Source organism: Dermacentor variabilis, chromosome 10, assembly GCF_050947875.1.
Source record: "Dermacentor variabilis isolate Ectoservices chromosome 10, ASM5094787v1, whole genome shotgun sequence".
In the NCBI taxonomy this organism is placed as follows: domain Eukaryota; kingdom Metazoa; phylum Arthropoda; class Arachnida; order Ixodida; family Ixodidae; genus Dermacentor; species Dermacentor variabilis.
The window spans coordinates 25,130,858-25,157,506 of NC_134577.1; the positions used below are offsets into that span (position 1 = coordinate 25,130,858).

Genomic DNA, 26,649 nt, shown 5'->3' on the forward strand with positions numbered 1-26,649 from the left:
TGACTCCATCGCGTTGTCTACAGGCCGCCTTACAGTGGCAGTGCGTTTGTTTCACCTCGTGTCGTCGTTCGTCGATTCATTCGGCAGTTAATAGTTTGCCGAGAAGCCGGCGACAAAGCAGTGCTGGGTGTTTCGGGTTGCATTCGAGTAAGTAATTCACGTGACCCACTTACCTAAGTACAAAAAAGACGTAAAGGAATCAAAAATAAAATAAATGAATGAAGCAAGAAAGGAAATGAACTAAGGGGGAGACATTAAAGCAATAGAGAAATGAAAGGAGGGAGCAAGAAATAAATAAAAAGATAAAGTAAATGAATAAGGCAAGGAAGGAACGAAGAAAGAAGCAAAATGGAAGGAATTAACGAAGATACACAAAGAATGAGAAGAGAGAAAGAGAGAGAGAGAGGAATGAAAATAGTAAAGCGGGAGGGGCGAGAAAAGAGAGGAAGGAATAAATGAACCCGGAACAGCGCACGCCTTACCGCTTGCCCAGTTACGCACCAACAGCGAAGAGCTGGCCGGGAAGGGAGGCAAACATAGAGAACTCGTTGAAACACCAAAACCCCTAATCACACAAGCCTTTAGTAAGCGGAAGCTTCACGTCGAAAGCTCCTGTGCAAATACATTGGAACGTAGAACCCGTCTTGCTCGGTCGTCCGGTGAACCGATTTTGATTAGGCTGACCGCTCTGAGCGGAAAGAAAGAAAGAAAGAAAGAAAGAAAGAAAGAAAGAAAGAAAGAAAGAAAGAAAGAAAGAAAGAAAGAAAGAAAGAAAGAAAGAAAGAAAGAAAGAAGAACTGTAACGATTGTGCGCAATAGATTTTGTTTTCTGTTATAGCCCCCCAGCTTTCATTTCTGCCTGTACAAACTATTGCTGAAAAGCGGAACTGTGTGTTATTCCGCAATGAAAACCGATCTCACCTAACTGTGAACTGGATCATTAGGGTGGGATTAAAACGGGAAATGTCTACGTGTTACAAAGTACGCCGGTTTTAATATATAGCACTTATTTGCGAACACGGCTTACGCTGAACTCGAGTAAAAAAGCGTCACCGGTTTCGTCTATGCACTGCAAAAATAATTTACTCCCCTAAGAGTGAATTGCTTTATTACTCACACTTGCACATCCTTGTTTTCTTTTTGATGTGAGGATGTGAGTCAGGGAGATTTACAACCTTAGTCACTTTTAATGATGTGAATAATTTAACATTGTAACACCTGTCACCTAGTTGTCCTGCATCGTATTTGTCCGCCCGAGGTGCTCTGATACAAAACATTTTCAGCATCGCTGTATTGTTTGGGTGCCTACTTACGGACTTGTACTGCTGAACTTTAAGAAATAAATTATGGGGTTTTACGTGCCAAAACCACTTTCTGATTATGAGGCACGCCGTAGTGGAGGACTCCGGGAATTTCGACCACCTGGGGTTCTTTAACGTGCGCCTAAATCTAACTACACGGGTGTTTTCGCATTTCGCCCCCATCGAAATGCGGCCGCCGTGACCGGGATTCGATCCCGCGACCTCGTGCTCAGCAGCCCAACACCATAGCCACTGAGCAACAATGGCGGGTCACTGCAGAACTTTGTGCTGGAATCCTTAGTTGAAATTTCCCGATCTTGAAAAAAGAAATTTCGAAGTTTTGGACACACGTTTATGTCCTGAACCAACAAGCTGCTCCCTTTATTCGGCTTGCAGAACTTTAGACTCTAACATTTTCTCTGTAATGATTACTGACGCATATTCCTTTAAAAATGTGGAAAACCCGCCGCGGTAGCACACTGGTTATGGCGTCGCGCATGCTTAGCTCGAGGTCGCGGGTTCGATTCCGACCGCATTTCTGTGGTGGCGAAATGAACAAAAAAAAGAACGACAAAAGAAACGCTCGTGTATCTATAGATTGAGGTGCACGTTAAAGAACCCCAGGTATTCAAAATATAATCCGGGGTCCCCCACCATTGCAGCCTTTATAATCAGATCGTGGTTCTCGCACGTGGAACCCTGGAATTATTATTTTCCTTTTTTTATTTCTTTCTTTCTTGAAGTTGCGGAAACCCTACGCAATGGAAGGTCGGGCGAGTTAGTATGAATTCATTTTCTTGTGGAATTCAGCGCGCATACGTCGACGAGACCACAAAAGCAGGGAACACGGGAACAGAAGTGCTGACTGGCAACTCATTTTTAAAAATTACTTTTATTTGAAAGAGATCACAAATAGGTTAGGGGGGGGAAGAATTGTGAATGAATAAAAAGACAAAATGAACGCATGCATTTCATCATGCGACGAGCAGAGGTGATAAAGGCGTAAGTTAATATAAAGCCAGTGATGTGTTGAAAATTTCCAAATTCTTTTTCAAATAGTGCAAGCTGTGGGTGGCTTGCACGGCTCTCGGCGCCTCTTTTGATACAGAACGCTTCTGTTATCTCACGTGTTGATTTTTGTGAATGAACGAAATCGATGTGTCGCGAAAAAAGGAAAAGCGTCTGAAAACGACAATTAAGTCAATGCTTAGCCAAGTTAGACCCCAGATTAATTTTGACCGTCTCGCGTTCTTTAACGTGCACCTATCTAAGTACACGCGAGCTTTTTTTTTTTCTCGCATTCCGCCGCCATCGAAACGCGACCGCCCTGCCTGGGACCTCGAGCCACTCAGCTACCCGGGCGGAGAGCTTAGCCTCGCTTAGTGTGAGTAGTTGATTATGCATGCGGAAAACACACTTGCTCCTTAAAAAGAGGTGTTAATACATCTTTGCCTTTGCCCGTTGTAAACGCGTAAACACGTATAGAATCTCCGTCACACGTACCTTGCCCGTACAAGGATCGCTCTTAGCAACTGTGAAAATAGGGAAGCACATAAGGTGATAACTTAACTTGATATTGATAACTTGATAACATAACTTGATATTAAAGCCCCGGAATGCCGTTCCTGACGTCATCAACATTATCGCGACGTCATGAGACAGAGCAAGAATTTGCTGACGTCGTCTAGCAATAATGTCAGGCATGGCGGTTTCGCTTGTGAAATAAAAGCAGCAAGAGTGCTACGCGCGTTTTTTTTCCCCCTTCTTTTTCCTTTTCTTTCCTTTTTTTTTGTCTGGCAGCGCTCTCGTGATGGCAGTCGCAGCGATATCGCAGGAACGGAGCGAGCCAGCGCATCATGACGTCACGACTTGTGAACCTCTTCGGTGCCGAAACCGAAACTGGTTCGGAGAGTTAAGTATTATCGGGCATTATTCTAGCCGCCCTGGCGCTTTTAAGTATATTTTTTCTAAGCTTTGCAGAATCTGGACCTCCAGTTTACGCAGGAAGGTGGAGAGTCGAAAATGTCGTGTCAGTATAACTTTTCGGTTTCGAACGAGCTTTCCCGCTTTTCGCGTGCCTTTTGAATAAGGAATCAAATCTTCTATCAGCGAGGGGAATTACCCGAGTGGCCACGCCAGAACAAATACGCAAAAGACATAAACGAGCGGCCAAGAAATGCACCGGAGCGCAGAGCCACGTCCGTTGTCAACACCTTGTCGCCGATGAGATCTCTTGACCTTTGTCGGTTGCGGGCCGGTTGCCGAGATGATCACGTGGGGCCTCTCCGAAGGTCGCCGGTTGGATGCGTTGATGCCTTTGTGGGCGCGTCGAAACAACGCGTACGCGCGTTGGATGCATGCCACACCTGTTTTCAATCCGGTCCTTGGGCTACTGAAGTATCGGGGTGTGTCTTTGGGATGCCGAGGCGGTCCTTGCTAAACGACGCCTTCCCCCTATTGTGCTAAAAGACACACACTTCGAAAAGACAAGCTGAACACCAGTAGCAGCATTAACAACGGCAGTGTACTTGGATTTTAGGACAGCCGGCTGTAATGGAGCCTAACTTCACATTATTCTGCATTGAATATAACTACAAAAACAACTCGACACAGCAATGCTCCATCCAAGCATTGCATTCGTCCACTCCGCTCCTTGTGTCTTCCATTGAGCTGGTCGTAACCATGCATCTAGTCATTTTTGGTTTCAGCCCGACCTATGCCACTGTTGTACGCGGGCTTTTGGCCATATATAGGTAGGTAGCGTTGAACCGTGATGTCACAAAGTCCATGACGCTGCCGACACTGTTCCCGCCGTCGGGCTAACTGGTTGCCTGGTGGTGGTATTTAACTTTTTAAAGCAATACCGAGGCCATGAAAAAAGCCTAAGTGGAGGGCTTCGAGGGTTAAGCGGAAGACACACGATTCGGTGTCCGATCCGGCGTCCGGCGCGCCGGAACGGCAGCCGGAATCGAGGTGTTTTGCCGTGCCGAAGCGCCGGATCGGACGTCCGGCGTGCGGCATACCGGGCAGATTTTCATCGTCCGACGCGTCCGACAACCGCACCGTCGTCTGGCTGCAGCCAATGACAGCGCGGCTGGCATGTGACGTTCTCTGGCGTTCCCTCCACGGAGGCGGCGCCGGCTGGCCGGTTTGGTTTCTCGCAGTCTTTTTTTTTTTTTGCCTTGCCTGCTGCTGTTTGTTTCCGACGCGAAATAGTTACCAGTTCAGTAAAATTATCTCGAACGTGTGCCCGTTATGCAAAGCAGCGCCTAGCACACTAGCACCAAGCTACAGGCGAGATCGGGAGCCGCGACGCGAGGGCATTTCGCGGGCAGGCAGCACACACCGACCGTCTGAGCGAGGCTGCTCGCTTCGCTTGCACGCTTGCCCTTCGCAACGACTGCGTCGAGTAAACCAATTGTATTTAATTACGGGCGACCTAAGTGTACAGTGTTAATTGTTTTGGCAAACATAAGCGCTCTTCGACGAGCTCGGGTTGGATCGTAAGCGCCGTCTGCCTAGCTAGGCCTACCGGCCCTTTCGCTGGCTGTTAGCGGAGTCGTCAGTAGACAACGCGCCGTCTTGAAGTGTTCTGTCACTCGCAGGACCATAATTTCATTGACAGTGTTCGCGTAAAGCGAAGCAGTGTTGTTCAGGGTTGTTTATACTGTAAACTCTCACTTGAGTGAACGTCAAGGGACCAAAGGAAATAGTTCACTTAACTGAAAGTTCACTAAACTGAATATTCACTAGACCAACATAAGATATGGCATAGAGAGTCAAAAGTTTGAAGTGCAATTCATGGAGCAAAATACATGGCATCCATAGTGTTAAAAATGTGTGAAATGGAATTTGTACATATCAACAAGTACAAGGTTCGTAACAGTTATAATGCTGCCTTTCTCACTTAGAAAAAAATCTGTAATCTTCTTCTGCACTTGTACTTTTAAAGCACAGGAAGTAACAAAACTGTCCAAAGAGTCATTGTTTTTGTACCCTTCTGGCACAGCTTGCTGTTGAGACACAAAGTCTCTCAACTTTCCAATATACCCTACAACCTCAGCTAGAGTTATAGGGCTTGAAACTGGCTCGGCAGTTGCCTCTTCTTCGTCGCACTCTTCTTCTTCAGGACGAACACTGAAAGCAATCTCCAGATTCTCCAGAAAATCACACACCACGTGGTTTGTGCTGTGACAGATCGCCACTTTGCTCTGGCGGTGTTGCAAGCGCCAGCGATGTTACTTTGTTCGTGGCCTCCGAGATTACATGCTTGCTCGTTTTGTGCGGGCAATCTCGGAGGCCATGCCTCGTTGCTGTTCGTTTTCCACGCCGCCGCTTTGCCCCAGGGGCGCTGTAGCGCCAGCGACGTTACATTGCCGCTGGAGCGGCATTTTGATGAAAGCGGGCATCGGTTGCGCCTGCAGTGCAGGGCGCAAAACTTCGTTGAACTGAAATATTGACTGTTCCGAAATTCGTTCAAGTGAAACATTTTTGCATAGAATCTATAAGAAAACTGCTGGGGATTTTTAAAAAAAAGTTCGTTATTCTGAAATATTCGATAAACCGGCGTTCGTGCAACTGGGAGTTTACTGTATTGCGTTTCTCGACGTGGCTATGAAGTAAAGCTGGGGGGCTGGATATGGGCGGAGCTTACGCGCCGCTCAGTCTTTCGGATGCACGCACCGTGTGCCCCGAATCGTCGTATGCCGCATGCCGGAGCATGCAGCGCCGCACGTCAGATCGGACGCCGAATCGCACCGTGTGTCTCCTGCTTTAATGTTGACTACCTGGGGTCCGCGCTTACGCGCAACCAGAGGTCATCGCACGAACAATGTTGCGTTCTGCTCCTAAAGCTGCATTCACACTACGGACCGAATTCCAAGGACGAGCCCTGCGTGTCTCAGTGCCGGCCAGTCATGCAGTACGTAAGGCTGGCAATCGAACCCTCGACCTCGGGCTTAGCGCTAGAATTGTATAACAAGTGAGACACTGTTCCTGTCTTTTAAAAAAAGAAAGAAAAAGATACACAGTTTCCTACAAACGTAGTTTCTCAGGAACATTGCTTCCCAAACATCTAGTTCCCTACAAAAATTACCACATAGAACTCTGGCGCTCGTGCCTGCGTTAGCTATGCATGCAAGCGCGGTGGCTCAGTCAGCCCGGGAATGACGGTTATAGTACGTGGATTTGCCTGTACTTCGTCCTTCTGGCTTAAGACGGTGTTATAACTGTGCAGGTTGGTCATCTTGAAACGAGATTTTGCTGCGTTACACGTTCGACAAATCTGCAGTAATCTTACGTGTGCGCCGAGTCCTGTGCGTTCTGCGTTTGGAAATATAGAATTGCTTCACGATGTAGGCCGTAGAAAGGCAGATAAAAGCGCAGCAAATGAAGCCGCAAGAACGTTTCAAGAAAGCAGGCACGAAGATCAGACAAATCCCTGCACTAACCAGTATTTACGCGGGTTGGTTTTCCGTGCATTGAGGGATTCGGCCGGGCGTATTGTCGAATTTTGCCCTCTCGTCAGCTCTGATTGGCCCACAACAGGCCCAGAGGGCTGCTTATACGACCTCTGTGATTGGCTCAAGAATGTCGCCATCACTAAATTTGGCAATATGGCGGGATTTGACGATGTCAACAATAGCACCTACGGTACCTAAGTGATCGCTATGCCAGAGCTCTGTTTAGTAGTTCTAGCGCGAAATGTTATGATCCGAAAGGTTCGACGCCATATTGAATTACGCGGCTGCAGGTAAAGTACAGCTTAGCTCGAGAACTCACTAGTTTTCAGACATAGGTTACTATATTTAAAGGTGGTGTGGGTGTCTAACAGCAGCCAAACCTAATGCATGTATAGGTTCGAATTATCAGGACAAAATCTGCGTTTTACTCTACCCCAACCGAATGGCAGTGTTTCGAAAACAAGCATGATTGAAAGACTGCACTTTCGGTCAAGCGTTTGTACGCGCATGCGCCGAAGTCTTTCACTCCATTAACCTTTTCGACCTTGGAGATATTTTTTTTTCCTGTGCCGTCGTTAAGCTTCCAGAATTAAGATTTTTTTTTTAAACAGAGAAGAGATCTTACGCGTAATCAGTGAAAGCCTATCAGCACCGAGCAAAGCCCAGCTTTGCCTTGACAGGATTACCTCGGCTTTATTCGCCGAGTTCGATGCAGCTACGGAAGAGAAAATGCGCTTCCAGCTGAAAGTCCATTAGTGTCAGCCACCGTTCTGCGATTACGAAACTGAGTCGCTGGGCCTTTTAAAACAAAATCGTATACGAAACGGGCGCTGCAATACAGACGCGCACATAACGGTTGCTCCCGTCGACTGCGCAACGGCGGCTGCGCGCTCGTTTGGAAACTTGCCGAGAAAGGCAACTATTAAAGCACCGAGGCAGAAAGTAGCAGCCTACAAAACGCCATCATTGGCGCATACGGCTTCAGCATGCACGCGGTGTCCTTGCAGGCTTGACTCATTCCTTTACGACGGTCTCATTTCTGTATCCTTGTCCTGTACTGAATATGCGCCAACGTGGTGAATGCTATTCGCTTCATTTTCAGCGTTTTCAATACACGTGCGTCTTATATCTGAATGTTTTATTAGCGGGTTTAAGCCTATCCGTAAACGATTTCAGTTTGCGGAATGCCGGAACACCGGAGAGGCAGGCGTGCACATCAGCGCTGGTGGCGCCACCGTGTGACGGTGACGTCCACTACAGTACAGAGAACCGTAATTGCAGCGATCATGTTCTACCTATGCACGTGCGATGACGTCGCAGCAGCAGTCATTAGCGCACGTGTAGCAGGTTTTCCAGGATTTCTCTTTCTTTCTTTCTTTCTTTCTTTCTTTCTTTCTTTCTTTCTTTCTTTCTTTCTTTCTTTCTTTGCTGCGAGTACAATGGCTCAACGTAAAAAGGTTTCTAACGCGCCTTGGCTGAAGAAAGCGTCACGAGATGGCGTTACTAGCGCTGACGTCATCGTCACAGGTGTTCCTGTACTCCTTAAATAGAAGTATGAAAAATAACGCCAACCTGAAATCGAAAACATGTAATAGCTGCAATTGGTTGCTTTAACGATACTGTCCTCATAAAAGACCATGTGTGCGGACTTAACAATGGGAGCACCTTCTTGCTGCTTTTGTGATTGGGTGAAATTTTTATACGTTACGCGCCTTGCGACTATTGACATCAGCGTCGACCTGTAACCCTATCTATGAGTAAACCACATCATGGAAAATATGCTGCTTGAAATAAAGCTTCAATATTTATGGTGTTGCATATCTGTACGTGTACGGTATCATCATGAACCGAAAACGTACGCCGAACAAGTTTTGAACGTTTGCCTATTTATTCTGCTCGTTGAGCTTGGCGATCACGTTTTGCGTAGCAACCCTGTTCGCTTACGAAAATGGAGAGGTCCTTGGAATGCATGAAATTGCGCTCCAAATCGTGAGGCACGTAGTCATGCGTGCGGCCTCGGCGATTCCGTGGCGGATCCGGGCACCGTTTCCTTAGCGGAATTTCACCAGTTTGTGTCGTTAGAAAACCTACTCAAAAAATACCATAATGGTAGTAGAGATGATCATACGTAATGGTAGAAGAGATGATCGATATAAGCGATATAGACCTTCATGTGTCGCAGTGTAAGTAAACCGCCCTGCATCGGGAACACGACGTCGATTGGATTTTTTTTTTTTTTTTTGCCTAGTGATCGTGGACTCTCCGTCGAAAGAAAATCTCTATATAAATATTTTCTCATGTGTAGCCGGTCGTGACTTGTGGCTGGGTGAGCCTATAGGTATGACATCAATAATAGAAATGAGCGAATCCAAGTAACAGTTTCGTCTGCTGCCTCATCGTCGTCTGGTTTTGAGAGCAGGAGCAGACGGCACTGAAGAAGCGTAGTTGAGCGCACTTCGGTTCAAGTGAAATATGAAGTATATTTACGTATTCATGTATACACACTGCGTTTGCTTGCGAAACTAGGGCGTCTATCTCTGCTGTGGAAAGAACGGCCTGTGCATGCGCTGTAGCTTCTCGAACGCTACACATTTCTTGAAATCGTATACCTGCGGTGTTCTATGGCGCACAGCGCCGTATACATTTGAGTAACATTTGAGTGTGTCGTCTGCTCCCTTACAAAAAAAAAAAAAAAAAGTTTCGTCTGTTCTTTTGTTGTCGCTGTCTGCGCAGCTCGCCTCATTTGACCCGCGAAACGAAGCCGTTGGAGCGTACTACGCATTTCTCGTCTGCCCGATGACTTCTCTGTTTGTTTTCGTCTACGTCTGCGACTTCTTGCCACTAGTACTTGGCCTTTCCCGTCTCCATTCCCAACTTTTCGTCTGCTTTCTTCTTTCTTTTTTACGCTCTTTCTCGTTCGCGTAGTAATTGAGTATTGGATCGCGTTTAGATTACACCCCCGCCCACTTTATTTGTGCGTGGTGGGTCTTGCTTCAGCTCCCTATCTACCCGTAGTTATCTCCGCTTTCCGACCGTGACTTTTGCGGCCTTCTCACGTTCTCGAAGCGCCGTTTATGCCATCGCCAATCTTTCTGCGCATACGTTTCACCCTTGTTTTGCTACGGTGGAATCGTTTTCTATATGTTTTCGCAGTTCCTCCATTGGCGCATTTGCCTGTCGAGGATGCTGTCTTTTGTGGTGAGCCACCTATATCTTGGAGTCATGTCGCGACTCTGTCCGTCATCTCATATGCATAACATAAAATATACACTTAGGACGGCCGACACCGTATGGGCAGTGGTCGTCCACAGCTCACGCTACGGAACGTGCTGTAGTGTTACGTTTTGTATATTTGGTGGCAGTGTGCCATTGTATACAGTCCACTGCGTGCTACCTTAGACAATGTTTACTGTTTCTCGAGCATGCTCGTTTCCTTTATTAAAGATAAGAATTGGTTGTGATAAGCGTGTGCTACATGTAGTTGTGACAGATCTTTTAGCCACATGCCTCCTACCGAATTTCTTTGGTAATACGAGATATGAAATGCTGCAGAATGCACGTTCATTGCACGTGAAGCTTACTTCTCACGTCCTTGCAGTTAGCAGACAGCATGCATGTTCGTACGCTTTTTTTTTACCGAGTGTTCATAGCGTTAAGCATACCCTGCACGGATTATCGCTGCAGCCAGGCATGCATATAGCTGATTCCTGCCAAAACAATGGAAGTATACTGTGCGCTCACAGTCCACACGTGTGCTGCGGCAAATGCAACAGCAAAGGTGACCTCATTACTTCTAACGTGTGCGTCCTGCGCTGTTTTGCGTCCGTTAGACTACAATGTTACGCTGTTATGGCGGGCGCAGCAACCAACTCCTGCCGAAGAGAGAGAAGGCGACAAGCTGCACAACGGCGCAACTGACTTCGTGCGTTATCGGTATCTATTTGCTTACCTACTTTGTCGTTAACGCTTGCTCACTCAATCACTTGCTGACTATCTCGTTCACTTCTTTGCCCACCAACCCACGTCACTCTCTTGCCCAGTCAAGTACTCACTCACTCACTCACTCACTCACTCACTCACTCACTCACTCACTCACTCACTCACTCACTCACCCGCCCGCCTACATTTTCATTCACTATCTAATTTACCCCCACCCAAGTGTTCACTCACTCATTCTATAACTCATTTACTCAACCACCCACATATTCGTTCACTCATTCACTCACTCATTTATCTACCCACTCACATGTTCGTTCCCTCATTCACTCACTAATTTACTCACTCGTTTAACCACAAACCCTCATTTTCATTCACTCTTAATTTACCCAACCACACGTTCACTCACTCACTCACTCACTCACTCACTCACTCACTCACTCACTCACTCACTCACTCACTCACTCACTCACTCACTCACTCACTCACTCACTCACTCACTCACTCACTCACTCACTCACTCACTCACCCACCCACATTTTAATTCACTCGCTCGCTTACTCACCCACCCACCCACACGTTCATTCACTCACTAGTTCACTCATTTACCCACCCACCTACATGTTCATTCACTCACTAATTTACCCCCTACCCACGTGTTGAGTCATTTACTCAACCACCCACATGTTCATTCACTCACTCATTTACCCACCCACCCACATGTTCAACCATTCACTCACTTGTTTAATCACACATCCTAATTTTCATTCACTTACTAATTTACTCACCCAGCCACACGTTCACTCACTCACTCATTCGCTCACTCACACACTCACTCACTCATTTACCCACCCACCTACATGTTCATTCATTCATTCGCTCACTAATTTACCCCCCACCCACGTGTTCACTCGCTCATTTACCCACCTACCCACATGTTCAACCACTCATTCACTCACTAATTTACTCACCCATTCACATGTTCACTCTCTCACATGTTTAACCACACACCCTCATTTTCATTCACTCACTAATTTACTCACTCACTCACTCACTCACTCACTCACTCACTCACTCACTCACTCACTCACTCACTCACTCACTCACTCACTCACTCACTCACTCACTCACTCACTCACTCACTCACTCACTCACCATATTTTGCTAAGGACGAAATCTAAAAACGCTTGTGCACTTAGATGCACGTTAAAGATCCCCAAGGTGGCCAAATACGTTTTTTCATTTGACCTATATTGTACATTGTAACTACATGAAGTGTTTCGACCCGTATCTAAATGCTGATAATGGGTCCAACACACACGCACACGCACACACACGCACGCATAGAAAGCAATCATGAAGAAAGTACGTGCCAATCTCGCAACGCTTATCGCGATTAAAAAAAAAAGAGAGAGAGAGAGTCCCGGGCTGCTGCGTGCCCAATAAACAGATCATGGTTTTGACGGGTGAAATCCCAGAATTTAATCAATTCAGCGGTACTTAGTAGACGCCAGTCACTATAAAGAGTTTTAGACATAGTGCCCCCAAGCGGTTTTTGCGTAACCAAAAATACAAGTTAATTTCTTCGCTTTTTGTGTTCTTGTATACGCATGGTTGATTGCGTCCTCTTGGGTCCTATTTCTAAAGCTATGCGTATTGGCTTACTTACTCAATTACTGACTATTTTACTCTCTCAATCACTGCCCTTCTCAATAACTTCAATGTTATCTATTCAATCACTGCCTTTCTCAACAACTTCAATGTTATCTATTCCCGGAAACTGAGTTGCGTAGCTTATACACAACGCCATCCAATAGGCCGCTATTTGAGGCCTTGCCACGAGGAGCGCTGGCGTTTTTTGACATCGGAGACAGCGCAGGGCGGCTGCGCTATCGTCGGGATCGCGTCTTGGGTTTCCGCTACGTCGGACGGCCGAAAAAAAAAAAAATATGTTGAAAAAGTAAATGGTTAAGAAAGCCGAAGCCTTTGCCGCTCATAAGCTTTATACGAGATCTGATAACGCGGAATCCGTTTTTTTTTTCTTTACTCGGCGTGAAATTTATAGGACGACCGCGGGGGCCGATATTCTCGAACGATCCTTTTCAGGGGATACAGTGTAGCGTCGGAAGCGTTGGCTGTCTGCAGCTGACAACGTTTCTGGAACTGTGCAACAACAACAACAACAACAACAACAACAACAACAACAACAACAACAACAACAACAACAACAACAACAACAACAACAACAACAACAACCGCCCTTGCAGTATTCCTCTGAAGAAGAGCTCGTGCGGGATAAGGGCTCTCAATATGCGCCACTCCTTCTACCCGGTCGTAAACGTATGTAAGCGTCAAAGTGTGCCACATTATTATAGAGTTTTAGGCTGTACTTGATAGTATTAATATATACCTTTTGCAGGAATACCTGAGGCGCAGCAACAAATTAAATTCTCGGGTTTTACGTGCCAAAACAACGATTCGATTATGAGGCACGCCACCGTAGATGGGGGACGACTTTGGGTTAATTTTGACCACCCGGGGTTCCTTTGACGTGCACCCAATCGCCACGGGTGTTTCGGCATTTCACCCCCATGGAAATGCGGCCGCCGTGGCCGGGGTTCGATCCAGCGCTCTCGGGCTTAGAAACGCAACGCGTCGTAGCCACTAAGCCACTACAGCGAGTCCGAGGCGCAGGGCGCTGATGAAGGCATACATTATGACGCTGGGTCCAACTAGCGAATAGGGGCTGTCGAACTAGGGGCGTCGCTACGTTTTGCCTATATGGTTATATATATATATATATATATATATATATATGGTTATAGTTTACACGTTAGCTTCGGCGCCATTCCTTGCTCGACCACTGTTGATCAGTTCAGGCCTCCGCCTTGCTGTGAAGACGTCCTATAGATACTTGGGATCAACAGCAGGAAACAAAACTAAAATGGCAACTACACCGCCTTCTATTCAACTGCTGACGTGGGCAGCGACAGTCGCTCACATACGAGTCCGCGAACGACTCGCACGCCCTTAATGAAATGCCAGGGTATTCACCCAGCAAGACCCGTAGAAAATGTCCGCCTTCCAGGCGCGCCAGGATTCAAAGCAGATGGAAGCATTAACCAGTCAGTAGACAGGCTAAGCAAAAGACGGTTGGAGTATTGGCGAAAAAAAAAAGAAAAAAAAAGAGAGACGAGATTGATAGAATAGGAGCCGTTACAGGCATAGGTGACTGTACTATATCTGGATATATAGGTTTTAATTAAGATTGAAATATCGAGGAGATAAGCAAAATGCTAGACTGCTATGCATGTGTTTGTCGCCGTCCCGTTACGGAGGGAGTGCCAGTGGAAATAATTATCGTCACCGTCCGATGTTTTCGTTGTTTCGTAGCAAAAATAGTTCCCAGACAGTCTAATGCAGTCTATGATCGTGTTTCAGCTTCTCCGCAAACGCATTACCGTAAGCGTGATTGTGGAATGCGAATCTACCGGATACGTGGGTGGCAGTACGTAGTAACTCTGGTGGCGACATCTCGTGGCATTTTGCCGAACTGCAATGTGTCTGAAAATCTTTCTTTTATGTCGCATCTGTCTCATCATCGAAAAACAAGTACTGGTAAACAACCGCCTTTTGAAGAAACATTCTTGAATGTCGCAGAAAAAAGACATCTGAAACGTGAAGCTAGAACTTTGTTAACCAGCAATAAAGAAAACTATATTCAGGCGAACCCTGATATGTCGAACTCCAAGGAGATCGCTAAATAATTCGATATATTCTTCGATATATAATTTTTTATACAAAATATTTCAAGGGGATCTTACAGCTGTTCGTTATACACAATAATTCGTTATATGCAGGTTCGACATATTCTGGTTCACGTGTAAAATTTACGTAAACTGCATATAATGAAGTATCAAAAGCAAAAGAAAAATGATGTTTTTACACATGCACCGCTCTGAAATATATCAAAGTTTTCTGAGTAGGCCTTTCGCAAAGCCCTCCTAGACGTAAACTATAACAATTTCACGTATGTTATCAATTCACGCATGCTCTCAAAGGCTCGGCTTACAGTACGGCATTATCAGTTTTTGGTGCCCGAGTTACGGGTTGGTAATGTTGGGATTAATTCTCTTTCTAAAAGTTACTAACGATTTCAAACTTTTTTAAATGTTTGAGGCCCTGAATAAAAACTTCTGCATCCTGTAGAGTCGCTAGAATTAAGCTTTCCCTCTCAGATACAATAAACTTCATTCGAATTGCTCCGGCGGCATGTTCAATGATATCATGTCAGCGGGTCACATGTATGGGAGTATCCAAATATGAGTTTTTCTTGTTGTTTAGAATGTACTAACATGCCAAGTTTAGCCCCGACGTAAAGCTTCCTTTTAACGTAATGTTCTTTTTTTTTTTTGCCTTCTTCCTTCGACCAGAACAACCACGTAACAAAATCATTTTTGGCGCGCTGTGGCTGGACAAAGCGTCGCATTAAATCGCTACCAGCATTGCCAATGCCGTACACGCGTGCGCCATCTGCAGCCCTGTGCACTGTAAACGATAATACGTATTACACCGTTGTCGGCAACGGAGGCGGTCACACCTTCGCTGTAACGCCAGACATTCGCCGTTCGCGCCAACTGTCTAAGGAGTAGCGCGCCATTTTTTCTTCATTTTTTTTTCTTCTCTTTTGTGCTGCGGTTTTCGAAAAGAGTCTCGTCCACCTAGCTGCAAGCCTATTTCGGGAACTACTCTACCAAGCGTGCTGGACTCATGAAAAGTCCAGTGAAGCTCTTAACCGTGTTCTTTTCGTCCCTGCCTCTCAGTGTCCGCCGCTTGACGCGAAGGGATAGAAGAATGGCATAAATGTAAAGAAAAACGCAAGCACAACCAGCAAAACAAGCGAGAACATTTTCAGGGAGGCTTCGAACAAAATCTCTCCAAAGCCAACTTTGTTGCAAACCTTTCTTTCTTCTTCGCTTTGGTCGCCGAAATCGAAAGAAAGAGAGGAAGGAACAAAGAAAGAAGGAAAGAAAAATGGGGTGGGCCGATTTGGAAAAACGCTGGCTTCACGCTCGACGGCATTGGAATCGAATACTATCGTCGGTGACCGTCTCTTTACTTGAACTTCAGGTTGGACGCATCGAAATGCGCTGTCAAAAGTACCTTGCCTGGATTAGAAAAGGGCTCAAGAAAGAAAGTGTACAGCTAAAGGTGTACGGTGCTGCAGCCGTTGCTTTCTTATAGTTTCGTTTTGTTTTTTCGCTTTTCCGAATGTATGGCGAAATCCCAGCAGGTGTTCCCGCACCGATCTTATAGCGGGCGACGACGCGTGAGATTGCGTGTGGATGGCGCAGAGAACGGAGGTGACACAGTGGACACTCTTATTCCGGCCATATTGTCAGTGTTTGCGTTCGGGGCAGTGGCGTACCAACTATCTTTCCACTAGGGTGTGTGTGTGTTTTCGTGACGAAGGCTGGACCCCAGCCGAAACGTTGGAAGAAAATAAACGATTTGCACATTCGTCCGTTTCTATACGTCTAAAGTAAATAGATTACCCACAGGAGCATTCCCATATATATATATATATATATATATATATATATATATATATATATATATATATATATATATATATATATGCACAGGGTGTTTCACGTAACTAGAGCCAAACTTGAAAAATATGCAAATGCCACGTAGCTGGACCGAACCAGCCTTTTCCCACCTCTATTTTGAGAATATCGGTTTGAATAAAGTGATGCCAGATTATAGAAGCATAGTCTCCTATTGATGAGACAACAGTTTGACTGGCTAGCAACCGAACAGCAGGGGTTCATGATATTAAAGTTCTTCTGGGAAAGAACCGTTTCCGGTTTGGATCAGCTGTAGCGTGTTCAGTGTGCTTTTACCGATGAAGGGTGTTACTAATTGATCCGATGCCCTGCGTATTTAAAGATAATTGTTTCAGCAAGAAGGAAATTGCTTTCACGATAGCTAAATTTCAAAGTTCTTCGTTTCAGTGTAATAGTCATAAAAGCAGCATTCTCTAATTTGGTTTCTGTTTGCCAAAATTGACGCCATTCAATAGTCTTCTGCGAGTCCTGATTCAGCTTTCGTCGGTCAGAAGCACTTATGATTTCCGAGTAAATAACGCAATCATCAGCGTACAATTTAATTTTGACTGAAGTATACGTGTTACTATGCTAATGATGAATATGAGAAATAAAAAATTGGAGGACGCTTAAGCTTCGCCTTCAAGAGTGGAACGCGATAGCGTTCCCGTCGACCCGCCGAGGGGTGTAAGACAATGGGCTACGGCGCAGCGACTACGCGTCCCGCATCGGACGCGGTGAGCGTCGAGCAACGCGGCGTTCGGCGCGACAACGAAATGTGCGCCTGAGCAAGCGACGCACGCCTGAGCCTTAGAAACAGCTCGTTTCTAGGGCAACACCGCGTTCACTAGAGGCGCTTTTGTACCGCTTTCAAGCATCGAACTCGTGGCTCAGTTTTTTTTATTTAAATAGAGAAAAAAAAAACTCGTGGCTCAGTGGTAACGTCTCCGTCTCACACTCCGGGGACCCTGGTTCGATTCCCACCCAGCCCATCTTGGAAGTTGCTTTTTATTTATGAAGTGCCTGCCGTGATTTATCGCTCACGGCCAACGCCGCGGACGCCGACACCGACGCCGACGACACCGGCTTTTCTGCGACACAAGCTCCTTAACGCTATCGTGTTAAAAGCGGCTCAAGTGCGCACCATTCTGGGACGATAGTCTACTGAAAGTCGTTCTGAAGAGTAGGCTTTGCAAACAACATATTGCTGCCGATTTCTTCGGTAAGTTTACAACCATCTAGGTTATCAATTGCGTATTTTGGAGTCTTTCGTTTAATTTATTAAGCAGAGTCTTGTGGGAAACGTTGTCAAATACTGTGCGGAAATCCATGAAAATTGCGCCAGTTTGGTAACCATTTTTCTGCCAATGCGATATCACGGACGGTTTCAATTATCCGAGTAGATGCCAAATAACCCTTTCTAAACCGGTATTGTTGTCCTACGGATACATTTACGTAACGCGTGCGACAACTTATATCCCTGCGTTTACTTTCAGATTGTAAGTTTTAGAATCCAGCGCGATTCAGAAGAACGCAGATAACCTACACAGTTTTTCTATAGCACTGAAAATCGCTTAGATAATATGCTGTATCCCCGAAATTTTCTGGTTCTGGACGTTCGTGATAGGAGAAGTAAATTCATTCGCGGCGTGTGATTGGCAGGATGGACGATGACAATTACCCGCGAGCTTAATTTATGCAGGTTAAATACTAAGCTGGCGCCCTTGATATCTGCCTGAAAGGCACCGTGAAGTAGTGACTATAGTCTGAAGATCGTGAGAAAAAGAAAGCGACTTTTTTTTTATGTTCGCGTTAACGAGATCAGCCGCGCTCCGATATCCTACGCCTTTCTATACAGCCGATCAGTATTATTCACCGGCTGCCAACAAACAAAGGACACCAAAGGTTCAATTATTAAGTACAAGTAATTTCCCTTATGTTGTCCTTGGTCTCTTTGTTTGTTGGCTTCTCATAATATGATTAATAAAAATCGGACCCCTCGGTTAATCCCCTTTCAATGATTAAGTACAAATAATTTCCTCTATGTTGTCCTCATTGGTGTCTGTTTGTTGGCTTCTCATGATATCATTAATAAAAATCCGGCCCCTCGGTTAAGCCCCTTTCTATAATTGAGTACAAGTAATTTCCCCTATGCTGTCCTTGGTGTCTTTGTTGACTTTTCGTTATGTGATCAATAAAAATTGGAGTCCTCAGTTAACCCCCATCTTGTTCATTACATAACGATGGTCCCGAATCCGGCAACATTGATGCCTTCAGATACCATGTGTGGGTTTATTCACCAGTTGTCTTCCCCAAAAAAGATCACGTGCTCGTGACGCCTGCGGCAGGAAAGATGTTCCATAAACGCCGCCAAGGTTTGTGAGTGGTGGTGCTGGTTAACACTCCCAAGGCTAGTTCTAGTAGTAAAAAGCATAAATACACAAGAAAGTGGAAGGGGAAACGGCGCCGCGGTAGCTCATCTGGTTAGGGCATGACACGCGTAATGCGAAGACGTGGGATCGTTCCCCCTCCTGCGGCAAGTTGTTTCTTCATCCACCTTCATTGCCATTTCTGTAATTCAATTAGCAAGTACAAGTACTTTGCCCTATGTTGTCGTTGGTGTCCTTGTTTGTTGGCTTCTTATGCTATCTTACGCGCGCGCGCGCGCGCGCGCACACGCGCGCGCGCGCGCACACACACACACACACACACACACACACACACACACACACACACACACACACACACACACACACACACACACACACACACACACACACACACACACACACACACACACACACGCACGCACGCACGCACGCGCACGCACGCACGCACGCACGCACGCACGCACACGCAACACGTCAGATTTATGAAGACAGTTTGAAGTTTTTGACTGACCACTGTTCTGAAAAGCACAATAATTACGATGTGAAGGAAACCGTCGCTACCGTCGCTCGTGGAACCTATGCGTCGTGTAGCTAATCTCGGCCACTTACACATAGCTTTTGAATAACGAACTGCATTTTAGAAGGCCGTTCTTGAAGCGACTTTCTTAACTTCGAACTAGGCAAAATGTCGCCAATTGTTAATTCAAGTCGGCAGAAACGTCGTCGGTCGCTGAATATAAAGCTTTGACGGTAAAGACACAAGAAAGTCGCTAAATCTAGCGACAAAATCGCTAAAATGGCAACACTAATTGCAGAACGTTAAATTATAAAAGGCAAAGCCGATTTTGTGTTTTCGAAGATGGTTAGGTTAGACGGCCCCAACAAACACAGGATGATGCAAGAGGCGAAAGGTGAAACTTTCTTTTTTTGAGGAGGGGGTCTAATTTGAATGCATATTTTAACCGCGCAAACGACAACGGACGAAGAAGGAAACACACTGGACAAGCGCGGGTCTAATTGGCTCTTCGTGCATTTATTTTCTTCTCTCACTGTCAAACGTTTTGCGCTCTCACACAAGATGCGACTGTAACGCTAAGCCTGAACGTGAAAGCCGGCTTTCAGCGTAACTAAATTGCATATTCTTAGCTTAATATCCAGCAATCCGAACCTATAAAAGACACGCTATGCTTCAGTCTTAGACTGATGCAGTATCCTACTGGAAACTTCTCTATTTTTGTCGATATCGTGCCAGGAGGTTTATCACTACAAGAGAAAACTTAAGGCCACACTTTTTTCTTTCTTTTTTCTTTTTGTAGATTTCGCGCTGAAGCCTGTCGTCTATAGGTCAGTGTAACATCATTGATTTCCTTTTTTTTCTTTTTTTTTTCTCGTATTTAGGCCATTATTGCAGCGCGGCTGGTAGCAGTGCTCGAAACTTCCCTGCTTCCGTAGTCTGGTTTTTCAAAATCCGATGTATTAACGATAGAAAAATTAACTAGGCCCTAGCGGACGCCGTCAAAATCTGTGACGTCACTGCGAGATAGTGCGGGAACATTGAGGTGGCGTCGCCTCTTTCGTCCTTGTCTAGTTTTCTGGCTTGATGGCACAGTGCGCCGGTTTCTTTTCTTGTGATCGTCTTCTCTCGCGCTACCGTGCTCATAATGACTTCTTCACCATGTAAAGGTGTCCTTTTTTATTTTAATGCTCCTTTTTTATAGTAGCTGAGCGATTTAATAATACAGCTGAATTTATTGCTCTCTTTAGTGTCACGTTCACTTTGTAATGCCCAGTGTATCGTACAATATGCTACGCTGTTTGGATACCTCGAACTTCTTGTATAATTACGGGAAATTAAACGCGTAGCCGATGCAGCGTTTTTTGATACGCTGGAAAAAGCTTTCAGTTGTGATTTATAGCTCAAATAGCGTTTCATTGCTTCTTTTGGATGTTCTTCTTTGTGTGATTTTAATGTTACTTTAGAAGAAACTTTGTTGTCTCAAATGCACTGTTTTTCACCACGAAGAGGAGAGGCCTCGTCAGGCATATACAGCCTTTATCCTCCCTCCTGACGTGGCGATGTATGTTTGGATGCTGTACGTAACATTGAAAAAAGAGAATAAAATTGTCTTCTTTTTATGCGCAAATACATACTCGCGATGGTCAGAAGTAAAGGCGAACGAGTTGTTCTAATTTTCCTCGATGTGGAACTGTGGTTGGGCATCACCTGAATGCGACACCTCCCCCCCTCTCTCTTTTCCTTCTCCCGTGTTCGCAGGTCGCGTCGTGCCGAGGCCTTGTCTGCGGCGCGTCGAAATCGCCACGCATCCGGAGGAGGCCGCGCTAAGACCCGGCGCTTCTTGAGCCGAGTGTCTCCTCGCTTCTGAGGCGTCGTCGCGTTCGGTTCCTCACCCGCTCGGCCGGCCGCAGGCCCGAACTCGAGGACAAGGGCGCTCGGTTGTGCCGCCAACACAATGGCCACGGCCGCAGGCGCCGGCGGTGGTGGGGGCCAGGGCCCGAACCGCGAGCAGCAGAAGCAGCAGCAGGAACGACCCGAGCCCCGTTCTAAGCGTGGACACCACCACCAGCCGGACCCGCAGCCCGCGCAGCTGCAGCTTCAGCCTCAGCAGCAGCTGCAGCTTCAGCCTCAGCTGCAGCGGCGACGAGCCAGCATCGACGTGCCCGTCAGCTCGGACCAGCACGTGTCCAGGCCACGGAGGGCGAGCGGATGCCGCACGGCCGACTTCGGGGTGAGTGGTTGGAGGTGACACGTCCCCGTGCGCCTGTGCGTCCTTGGCAGTTGTAAATGCGTCTCCATCCCCCCCCCTTTCGCCTTCCCCCGTGTTTGCGTGCACTGGCACTGCCGGGACAATAGATGACGCTATGGTGAAGGCACGTAAGTTATTCGCTATAGTGTAGGTGGTTGTCGCGCTCCATATAACAATGGCTTAACACCTCTTGCCGATGGTGGTAGGGCAGAGAAGTGAGCGGGCCGGAAGGGGCAGTAATAATAATAATAATAATAATAATAATAATAATAATAATAATAATAATAATAATAATAATAATAATAATAATAATAATATAGTAAAACAATCGAAACAGAATTTGTTATTAAAGGTTTGATAACGTCGCAGGTAGCTCATTAGCATACAAAAAGAGGTTTCGCAGTCAGAGACTGTATTGACGTCCCTTGTTTGAAATCGATTATGATCGATAACAAGTCAAAGCAGCAGCATCAGAGCAGTAAAGCATGGTACATGCATAGAATAAATAGGCAGAGTACGCAAGACAGAAAATTATAACAAAAAAAAAAGAAATGCGATAATAATTAGAGTAATATACAAAACGTCTTACCGACGTCTGAAAGAAACGTCTTGTAGACAGCCTTGTATTCAGTAAGACTGCCCTTCTGGCTATATTAAAGTCTTGTAAACGAGTAAGATATGTTCAAGAGTGTGGTAATTGTATTACGAGGAGCATTACTTGCAGTTTAGAGCATTTGGGGTTTGGTTAGAGAAACTTGCGAACATGGAGAGCGATTGCACACGAGATGGAGTTCGCGGCGTACGAGAATTCCCCACATGTAAAATAAATAAATAAAGAACGAAAAAAAATACAGAAAGAAAAGAATACGTCGTGTGTTCAGCATACAGCTGAATTAGACTTTTCTGCTCAAGTATACTGCGGATTGCATTCAACGCGGTCCAACAGGTTTTCTAATGAGAGCACTTCTGCGTCTCACGTCGCACTCAAATAATGAGGCAATTGGAGTCTGCCTCGTGCTGATGATTCCGCTTAACCGCAGCGCTCTAATTGGATGTAGATCGCAGGCCCGTCTAATTTATCCGACTTACTGCTCATTCTCAACGCCGGGAACATGCGGACACTGAAAATAAAATGTGTATACGAAAATAAAAAAAGAAGATCTCTTCCAAGTTCTATTTGCCTAGAACGCGCGCACGAGTTCACTTTGATGGTTCGGTCTTAAAGCGACCATTCGTTAACGAGGTTCCTTTTTATTTGGTTTCTGGCGAGAACTTCTGCGCAGTTGCTTGACGTATACGAGCCCTAGAAAGCCCCCGACTTTCAATCATCTTTTCTTTTCTTTCTTTTTTCATGCTCTGTGCCATCTTTGCCGCTGAAAGAGGCAAAAGTTAATTGCGAATTCGGAGAGCGAGGCATAGTTCTTTTGTCTATAGAGATTTTACAGATTGTGTATAGACGTTTGAAAAACGCCTGGTCTGTTGACGTCTAACGAAGGCGTCTTGTAGACGGCTTTGCATTCATTATACTAAACCTTCTGGCTTTGTGAGTTCTATATGCTGTTTACGGGTAGAGTTGGTAGACTTCTTATTTCTCCGTCTATTGCCATCCGCAGCCGAAAATACGGAAATTTGGTGAAAAATAGTGACTTTTTAAATATATTCAAGGTAACTGTGCAATAAGAAAATCACTGGCTTTGTTCTGTAGGAACACTGTAAATAGTCACCAATCTTTACAGTCACAGGAAGAATGATCTTCGCCACGGACGAAATTTTCATGAAAGAAAATTGTCTTGAAGATTTTATGAAATATTTACGGAACGGTGTCGGAAATTTTGGTTGCCATCATGTGTTGGCTACACTAAAGGGGTGGTGTTTCCTCTAGTAAGTCGGAGTAAACGAACGGTTCCGAAATTCGGCCTCCGAAAAATCGGTAGGTGGGCGTTTTTGTATTCTTTTGAATATGATCGAGTCAAAAGAAACATATTTTAAAACAAAATGGTGTCACCGCGACCGTCGCAAAGTTGCTCTAAAAAATCGGGTATTTTTGCGACGAAGTTGTAAAAGTTCGCAGACAAAGGCGTGGCGTTGTTTGGTGAGCTTTTACTCATTAGTCGACGAAAACTACTATGCCAATTATATATAGTCTACGAACTGTTTGTATGGGTTACGTATACAGGGCCGGGTTTCCTAACTAACTTTAGGCCAACTGGTGGCTAAATTTTAGCCGAACTCGTGCCTGCCAAATTGGCATATTTCCCTCTTTTTCTTCAATGTTTACGAATTTGGTCTCCATTTTACAATTTCACGAACATTCCGTCGGGTATTGCTAGAAATAAACTCTGTTCTCGAAAATGTTTCGCTCGTCTATCACCGCACTTTCCTCTGAGAGTCTTCTGATGGTCGATTTCCTTCTCCGAGATTGATGCTGCTCGCGTGCAGCGTCTATAAAGGTAAATTATTCTTAAGAACGCTCGTACGTATCTTGCAAGAAGGCGTGCGCTGCGGGCAAGCTTTAAAAAAAAAGGAAATTGGCGCGGTCCCCCTCTCCACCCTTCTCGGTGTCGTGTCCGCTGAAATTTTTAGGAATCTTAAAGTTCGCAGGTACGCGTGAGCGTCGAAAAAAAAGATTGATATGGCAAGTCGGTGTACCATGCACTGCTATACTTCGGCTATGTCCGACTGTGGGCTATCTCTGTAGATGCACCTAACTCGCTATGGAACTTCGGCGTTGTGGGTTCCGGTGAGAAGCATCAAGAGGCGGGGCTATAAGAGCGGCATCTGAATATTTTGTATGTGAGCCTCACTACGCGAGATCTCTCCTTCATTTACCCACTTTCCCCAAGTAGGCCTCGAGCCGTCTTTTAAATATCTTATTTCCTATATATATTGAACTATTCCCCTCCAACTAGGCGCGGAATAGCCACAAAAGACTTCATACGGCGTAGAGTTTTAAAACAGAAGTACAAAAAAAAAAAAGAAAGAACGGTGCCTTAAGGGAAACGTACCACCAGTAGTACCCACGGGGCTCTCGTCAGCATATGGCGAGCCTCATGCAAAATGAAAGCGCTGAATACCAGAAGCGCCAGATCCGGACGGAGTTGATGGCCTGGCGCTTTACGATCGTGCGAATGCTCGCTTCTTTTCTTGCTTTCTTTTGTTTTTGTTTTTTTTTGCCGAGAAACTGGGACAAGTTATTGAAAAGCGTTCTGCAACTGGCTGCCTCTGTGTGCATACTTTATCTCTAGGATCGCCCAAAACGACGTGCAACGGCGAAACGAGGAGGTTTCGCTCGCAAACGTCGTGGGGCTTCTGTTGCGCCTGCTTGTTGCAGAAGGTGTTAGCGTTGCAGAAGGCGTTAGCGTTGCAGAAGGCGTTAACGTTGCAGAAGGCGTTAACGTTGCAGAAGGCGCTAGTGTCTGTGCACGGAGCTGCGAATAAATTGAGCGTCAGCGAGCACGGGGGTGACGGATAATACACTAGTTTTTCAATAAAATTTGTCCCGCTCACTTCAAGCTTCTTAGCAAGAGGTGACGTTCAAAACATGGCGTCCATGACGTGTTTCCTGCTTTGCGATTGCCGTTGGCACATGCACCCTGCAAAAGCGTAACCTCTGAGCTTGGTTTGTGCTGCTCGAAAGGAACCATTGCTTGGGCCATATTTTTTTTTAAACAAGAGCAGTAAGAGCGCTACAGGAATTCTGGGTGTTATATTTTAAAGAAAATAATGGCAAAGTGAATGCAGCTTTGAAAAGAATATGCACTGTTCATCAGTTTGTCGAAATTCTTTTCAGGCGCTGAAGAAGCTAGAACACAAAGCTAAACTGCACTCTTGAATGTTCCCTCGGCAACAGAAGAAAGACGAAATAAATTAAACAAAAGGTAATGCTTACAATGAGAGGAGGCGTGCGTAGAATAGACGCAAAAAGCGGAGGATAGTAGACGACGCCATGTTGAACTCCCCGCATCAGCTCTTCGTGGCGTCACGGACTCTGTAGGCGTCTGCTCAGGACTGTGCAGTCGATTTCTTATCGATAAACAGAGAATAGACTACGTCCTATATGAATCCATGACCCAATGCAGGAAAGCGACCCGATCGCGCGCGAAGCGACAGATTGAAATCTCTGACGTCACAATGACGTTCCGATGTTGGCAAGAAATTCAAGGTGGAGGAGAATTCCGACCTTCATGTTTCTTCACTAGCAACCAACGCCCTTTACCGCTAAATAAGCGCATATGGACTTTTGTTTTTGAAATGATACTATGCTAAACTAAACTGGATCTGGCGTTTGCTTACAATAAAAATTGTGAGTATCTTGATTTAAAGAATTTCTCTCGATGGACTGTTAGTTGGACCGCCATTGTTTATAACGCACTCTACCGCTAGGCATTGGCTAGCATCGTTTAGTTAGGAATTACGAATATGTGACATTGTTTACTTAATTCGTCGTACCTCGTTGTTGTTCTTCCCGTTTCACAACTCTCCTCTATAACGCCCTTGCACGGGCGTTGAAACTAACGTAAATAAATAACTAGTTTGTCTTGCATCGTAGCATGTTTTACGGACACACACACACACACACACACACACACACACACACACACACACACACACACACACACACACACACACACACACACACACACACACACACACACACACACACACACACACACACACACACACACACACACACACACACACACACACACACACACACACACACACACACACACACACACACACACACACACACACACACACACACACACACACACACACACACACACACACACACACACACACACACACACACACACACACACACACACACACACACACACACACACACACACACACACACACACACACACACACACACACACACACACACACACACACACACACACACACACACACACACACACACACACACACACACACACACACACACACACACACACACACACACACACACACACACACACACACACACACACACACACACACACACACACACACACACACACACACACACACACACACACACACACACACACACACACACACACACACACACACACACACACACACACACACACACACACACACACACACACACACACACACACACACACACACACACACACACACACACACACACACACACACACACACACACACACACA

The 26,649-nt window shown here is 45.7% G+C and overlaps 1 protein-coding gene across 2 annotated transcripts in view; it reads left to right on the plus strand.

The window, feature by feature from the left end:
• The window catches only part of dop (microtubule-associated serine/threonine (MAST) protein kinase dop), a 297,922-nt gene that overhangs the window by 33,809 nt on the left and 237,464 nt on the right, over positions 1-26,649 (plus strand). For both annotated transcript variants that reach the window (XM_075672078.1, XM_075672079.1), the window contains exon 2: positions 20,974-21,445. In XM_075672078.1, coding sequence (XP_075528193.1) covers positions 21,170-21,445 — 276 coding nt within the window. In that variant the 5' untranslated portion in view covers positions 20,974-21,169. The remainder of the gene's footprint in view (positions 1-20,973; positions 21,446-26,649) is intronic.